Source organism: Meles meles, chromosome 18 (assembly GCF_922984935.1).
Source record: "Meles meles chromosome 18, mMelMel3.1 paternal haplotype, whole genome shotgun sequence".
In the NCBI taxonomy this organism is placed as follows: Eukaryota; Metazoa; Chordata; class Mammalia; order Carnivora; family Mustelidae; genus Meles; species Meles meles.
In genome coordinates this window covers 2,731,361-2,737,360 of record NC_060083.1, presented here as the reverse complement: position 1 = coordinate 2,737,360, position 6,000 = coordinate 2,731,361, and the positions used below count along the sequence as shown (strand labels likewise).

General features: G+C 45.9%; 1 protein-coding gene across 4 annotated transcripts in view; it reads left to right on the top strand.

Annotated features, from left to right (window-relative positions):
* Positions 1 to 426: 426 nt before the first annotated feature.
* ZNF286A (zinc finger protein 286A) overlaps positions 427 to 6,000 on the top strand; it is a 29,235-nt gene continuing 23,661 nt past the window's right edge. For 3 of the 4 annotated variants that reach the window (XM_045986510.1, XM_045986509.1, XM_045986508.1), the window contains exons 1-3: positions 427 to 511; positions 908 to 1,145; positions 2,102 to 2,190. In XM_045986510.1, the coding sequence (XP_045842466.1) occupies positions 968 to 1,145; positions 2,102 to 2,190 (267 nt within the window). In that variant the 5' untranslated portion in view covers positions 427 to 511; positions 908 to 967. The remainder of the gene's footprint in view (positions 512 to 907; positions 1,146 to 2,101; positions 2,191 to 6,000) is intronic. The other variant, XM_045986511.1, reaches the window with a different exon arrangement.

Sequence of the window (6,000 nt, the reverse complement as noted above, 5' to 3'; positions counted from 1 at the left end):
ACAGGAACATCGGTTTGGGTAGACAATCTGCTGTTCCCAAAAACACGCCTTTCACGTTGTTTGGAGGCAAAGGCTGAGTTTGGGGGAGGACAAAAGTATGGGAAAAGCCGTATCCTGTAATATAGTTTACAGGTGGGTCGTCAGGGTTGAATTTCTCAGCAGCCCTAAGCACTGCGGGGCAGTCCCACGAGCAGACAAAGCCCGGGTGCCAACACCGAGTCCGCTCCGTCTCTCTAGCGTTCGCGCTCTCCCTTGGGTGAATCCGACACCAGCACGGCGGCCCCACACTCTCGCGAGAGGAAAGGAGACCACAGCTCCTTCGATTCTCCCAACCGCGCCACGTGTGCTCCCACCTGCAGAGAAACGGAGTAGGGCAACGCCCAGGGGCTTCTGGGATTCGTAGTTCCGAGGCCGGCTGAGGCCTGGCAGCCTTGCCCCGCTCCTTCTTACGCATGCGCGACTCCGAGCTGGCCCAAGAAGTTCGTAGCCTTTGTCAGGCCGGGGATGGGAGGTGAGTTGGCCGTTCCCATGGCGCTCTTCTCCACTCAGCCTGGCTGGTGGCCCCTGGGGCATCAGTTCGTGCCGAGTCGGGGCTGGAGTGCGCGTTTACGGAGGGGGCCTCGAGGGCGGACCATGAGCCCCATCCCTTCGCGCTCCGTCCCGAATCCCTCCCGCGGCTGCCGCCTCCCCGGGACGCGGGTGTGAGCGCGGTGCCGGCGGGGCGCGAGGGGCGGGGCGCGGGGCCTTCGCGGGGCTTCGGGCAGAGCCCGGAGCGCGGCGGGATTTGTTTGCGCGCCTGGTACCTGGCTGGTCCCTCGCAGCCGCTTAGTGCCCCCAGGGACAGCTGCAGGCGGCAGGGACAGGCACCTGGCACCCAGCCTCAGGGATGCTGTCCCCGGGTTTCCAGGTTCCAGCCTCGTAGGACCGAGCCAGGCTCGAGAGTGAGGGAAAATCCCGACCCGAGCTGATGGACGCCTCCCAGCAGAGCCCCCGGAGGGAGGGCAGGAAGGAGGACGACGAGGCCGCGGGGGCTTCTCGCTGTTGTGCCCGGAGAAGTCTGAACTGCGTGGGAGATCGGAATATTCGGAACCCGGAGCAGGTAGTGATCATGGAGACCGACTTGGCCGACAAGCCTGAGAAGAAAGGTAGGAGTTGCCGAAGTGTTGTCGAACTTGTGTCGGGGAAGGGAGAAATTCTTTCCTCCCGAAGGGAAATCAGTTGCCTCACGGAAGGTGGCTCTTGGCGGAGAGTGCTGTCCGTCTCCTTTGTCTGGGGGACCGATGGGCTCTTGGAGGGAGCAGGAGGGGCTTGGTGTGGGATCCACCCTCTCTCCTCTCCAGCGGGGCGCATAATGGACCCTTCAAAGCCACCCCCAAAATCCGAGCGGAAGGTTAGCGTCTAAGGCGTGAGCAGAGCCTCGATTACTTTTTCGCACACATTCTTCCTCCCAGATGATTATGCCAACCTAGCCTCAGTCGTGCGTCCGAGAATTTCTCTTTTTGGTTGGCAAAATATTTTCCACACTTTTTATGCCACTTTGCACGATTACCATGTGAATTCAATAAGCAAATCATTTTTTTGTTGTGTTATATAGGAGAAAGCGGGCCTAGAATCAGTGACTGACCTCCAGTTTACCAGAGCAGTCTTTGTTGAAGTTTGGCCTGTGACCTCCTACACACGTCAGGATTACTTTCCCCGAGTTGCCTGTTCGATTTCTAGATTGCACCATAGATTCAGCTAACGATAATTACTTGGAGGTGGGATGCAGCAGTCTTCGTTTTAAATGAGCTTGCAGGGTGATGTCTGAAAACTACTGAGCCTGTTTGTTTGATATGGACATTAAGCTCAGGGAGAAAACTGACTTCGTTTTATTTGTAGATCAGTGTGTGCCATCTTTCCAGCATGTGTTAGAATTACAGCAACTGAGTGAACTTAAGTCCTGAATAGCAACACTTCTGGACATTTCTCCACGATCCCAGGATCCTGGGTTGTTTGGGGCTCCCTCCCTTCCTCTACAGTGTTTGTAGGGAATTTTCGACTTGTAAATCTGCGTCACAGGATGGATCTAGGCCGTATGATTATACTGCTTTCTTGTCCTTAGCTCTGTCTTCCCAGGACTCTCCCTTTTCCCCAGAGCAGAGCGCAGAAGAGGGAGAAGTGGCAGCTCTGCGCCTCACAGCTAGATCCCAGGTGAGTGTGAGTCTCTACTGTATTAAAAATAACCCCTCTCGGGGCGCCTGGGTGGCTCAGTGGGTTACACCTCTGCCTTCCGCTCAGGTCATGATCTCAGGGTCCTGGGATCGAGCCCTGCATCGGGCTCTCTGCTCAGCGGGGAGCCTGTTTCCCTCTCTCTCTCTATGCCTGTCTCTCTGCCTACTTGTGATCTCTCTCTGTCAAATGAATAATAAATAAATAAATAAATAACCCCTCTCCCCGTTATTTCTCGGAGTACAGATGCACTCCCTCATTTTTGATAGGGAGTTTCTGTGTCCGCCAGAGCCTGTATGGAGAGCTGGGTTCCAGCTCTAAGGGACTATTTGAGTATCTAAGGAACTCGGTAGAAAATGGCTGGTATGTACCCCTGGTACCTTCTACACCTCGTGTTTATTGCCATTATCAATAGGTATGGAGAAAGCCTTGCCCTTCTTTGAACTTTTATGCTCATTTCTGTGCCTGAATAACATAGGAAACTATTTTGAAAAAAGATGTGGCATGTACCTATTGAAATAGTATCTGTCTAGGGGAAACAACATACAGAGGACTGTTAAATAGAAGCATAAGAAAGCACCTTAAATGCTGAAGCGAATTATGAAAGCAAGGGTTCAGATAGTTCAAAGAAGTGCTAGAAGGGGAAAGCCTGTGAGGATTTAACTTAAAGAGCTAGAATCCAGCCCTCCGCGATGGTGAACATTAAAGTATTAGAGGTGAAGTGTTACATCAGCGGGTTACTTTCCAACCCCCCACCGGAGAGACTATATCGAGGATTATTGAATTTGAGTGGTGGCTGTACCATATGGGTGAATAGTGTGTTAGTCTCTCAATTTTTTGTATATTTGAAAGTCTTTATGAAAAGAAGGTGGATAGGAGAAGAGAGCTCTCCATGATGTGTGTGGCATACCTCTGTTCGCTTTCTCTTTGCTGCTATAATCAGAGTGTAAAAAGTAGACATTGCACATTGGAACTGTTTGAAAAGTGACTTCTCGGGATCCTTTTTTTTTTTAAGATTTTATTTATTTACAGAGATCACAAGTAGGCAGAGAAGCAGGCAGAGAGAGAGGAGGAAGCAGGTTCCCTGCTGAGCAGAGAGCTCCATGCGCGGCTCGATCCCAGGACCCTGAGATCATGACCTGAGCCGAAAGCAGCGGCTTAACCCACTGAGCCACCCAGGCGCCCCCCCTTCCTTTTTTTTTTAATTTGTTTTATAATTTTTTTATTTATTTAAGCAATCTCCACACCCAACATGGGTCTTGAACTCATGACCCCGAGATCAGAGTCATACTCTTCCAACTAAGTCAGCCAGGCATCCCTTCTCAGGATCCTTATATACTTGCTTATTTCCATTGGTTTCTCAGCTGCCTTACATGATTACTGAAGACTGTATCAGTCAAGAAGTTGTAAGTTGCAGCTCATGAAAATTCAGATTGGCTTAAGCAAAAAGAGTTATTGAGTAACATAACTGAAAAATGCAAGTGTGGCTAGAAATAGAACACAGACAGTAATATTAGCACATATTCTCTCCATTTCATTGAGTTTTGTTTTTTGTTTTTGTTTTTGTTTCTCTCATTGGGTTCTCAAGCAGGCTTTTTTCCCTAGCTCCTGTTCCTAACAAATTCAAGCTTACATCTTCTGTGTTGAAGGCCACAGAAAAAAGTTACCTTCTCTCCTAGTCACTCGAGCCCAGGTCCTGGAATTAACTATATTCTGGCACCATTATTGGCCAGATAGAATTGTAATTCTCTAATTAATTGGTGAGGCCTAGGGAATATACCTGCACACACTCAGACAAATACACATCCCATCCATGAGTCAGGGATGGAATTGTAATACCTGAACTATATACTAACAGTAGCCAAGCACAGTGGCCAGAGGAGAAGCAGGGTGTAGGTGCCAGAGGAAGGGTGAATGCTTTATATATTTCAACACTTCGATATTGGATTTAAGACTGTTGATAGCTTCAGGGTGGATTAGACCTTTTATGGAAATTTTAAAAGCTGTCTTTTGCATTGCATTAGATTTTTGTTTTTTTTTTTCTTTAACATATTAGGTTTTTAAAAATATTAAAGTTTTAGGGGGCGCCTGGGTGGCTTAGTGGGTTAAAGCCTCTGCCTTTCGCTCAGGTCATGATCCCAGGGTCCTGGGATCGAGCCCCGCATCGGGCTCTCTGCTTGGCAGGGAGCCTGCTTCCTCCTCCTCTCTCTCTCTGCCTGCCTCTCTCCCTACTTGTGATCTCTGTCAAATAAATAAATAAAATCTTTAAAAATAAAAAATAAAAATAAAAATATTAAAGTTTTAATTCTTGCTCACTGTAACCAGGTGAACAGCACAGATATATATAAATATAAAGATAAGGATAATATCACTTGCCTCCCCAAATTCAGCCCTCCCCCTCTCCCTACTGAGGAGGACAGTTTGGTGTATATCTGTTTCCACTTCCCTATCATCCCCAACTTTGGGATTTTTGTTTGAGTGTCCTTTCTGTAAATAGGATGTGGTTTTTGTTTTTTTATTTTCAAAACCTTTTTATGCGGTAAATGAACTAAGTCATATTAATTTTATGTTTCAGATTTTTCTTGTCACATGATTTTTGTAATTCTGTTTATAATGCCTTCTTTATCTCTTTTGTATTTTCTGCCTTTCATGCAATAGTTTGCATTTTTGTTCTGTTTTTTTTTTCTTTTAATGGTTTGGAAATTAATTCCTATTGTGTGTCATTTTAGGTACAGATATGCAGATTATAGGAACAAGGTCATTTTTTCCTTATAATTCCTACTCAGTGGCTATTTAATGATTTTCATATTGTATTTTATTTTCCACGGATGATTCTTGGTTTTTGTTTTATTTTTATTCTTATTCTTTTTATTTTTTTATTATTTTATTTATTTTATTGTTATTTAAGTCTCAAGATTAATTTGGAAACTTTATTTTGAATCTTTTTTTTTTTTTTAAGATTTTATTTATTTATTTGACAGACAGAGATCACAAGTAGGCAGAGACGCAGGCAGAGAGAGAGAGGGAGCAGCGTAGAAGCAGGCTCCCCGCTGAGCAGAAAGCCCGATGCGGGACTCGAATCCAGGACCCTAGGATCATGACCTGAGCCGAAGGCAGCGGCTTAACCCACTGAGCCACCCAGGCGCCCTGGAAACTTTATTTTGAAATAAGTTTAGATTTAAATAAATGTTGTAAGTAGTAAAAAGATTTTTCATATACTCTCCAGTTAGAGTCTCCAAAAGTTAACATTTACCTCACTTACTATAATTTATCACAGCTTTTATATATTTTGTGTTATATAAACTTGATCCTGTGATATTTACACAGCAACATCTATAAGTTATATCTGTACCTTCAATTAATTTGTTCCTGTTAGTTTCTAGTTTAATGCTTTTTTTTTTTTTTAAGATTTTGTTTTTTATTTATTTGACAGAGAGATCACAAGTAGGCAGAGAGGCAGGCAGAGAGAGAGGAGGAAGCAGGCTCCCTGCAGAGCAGAGAGCCCGACCGGGGGCTTGATCCCAGGACCCTGAGATCATGACCTGAGCCGAAGGCAGTGGCTTAATCCACTGAGCCACCCAGGCGCCCCTCTAGTTTAATGCTTTTTGTCTTGAATTCCGTGCTTGACTATCAGTCTTCTCACTGCCTGACTATTTCACATTTGCAAGTTCTGTATTTCAGTTTATCTTCTGTTTGGCTAGATTGATTGTTTAAGTTTTTATTGAGGACTCAAAAGGAGAATGACTCAGCATGCCTTTTTCCTCAGGCCCAGTTTTGTTTGCTTTGCCAACC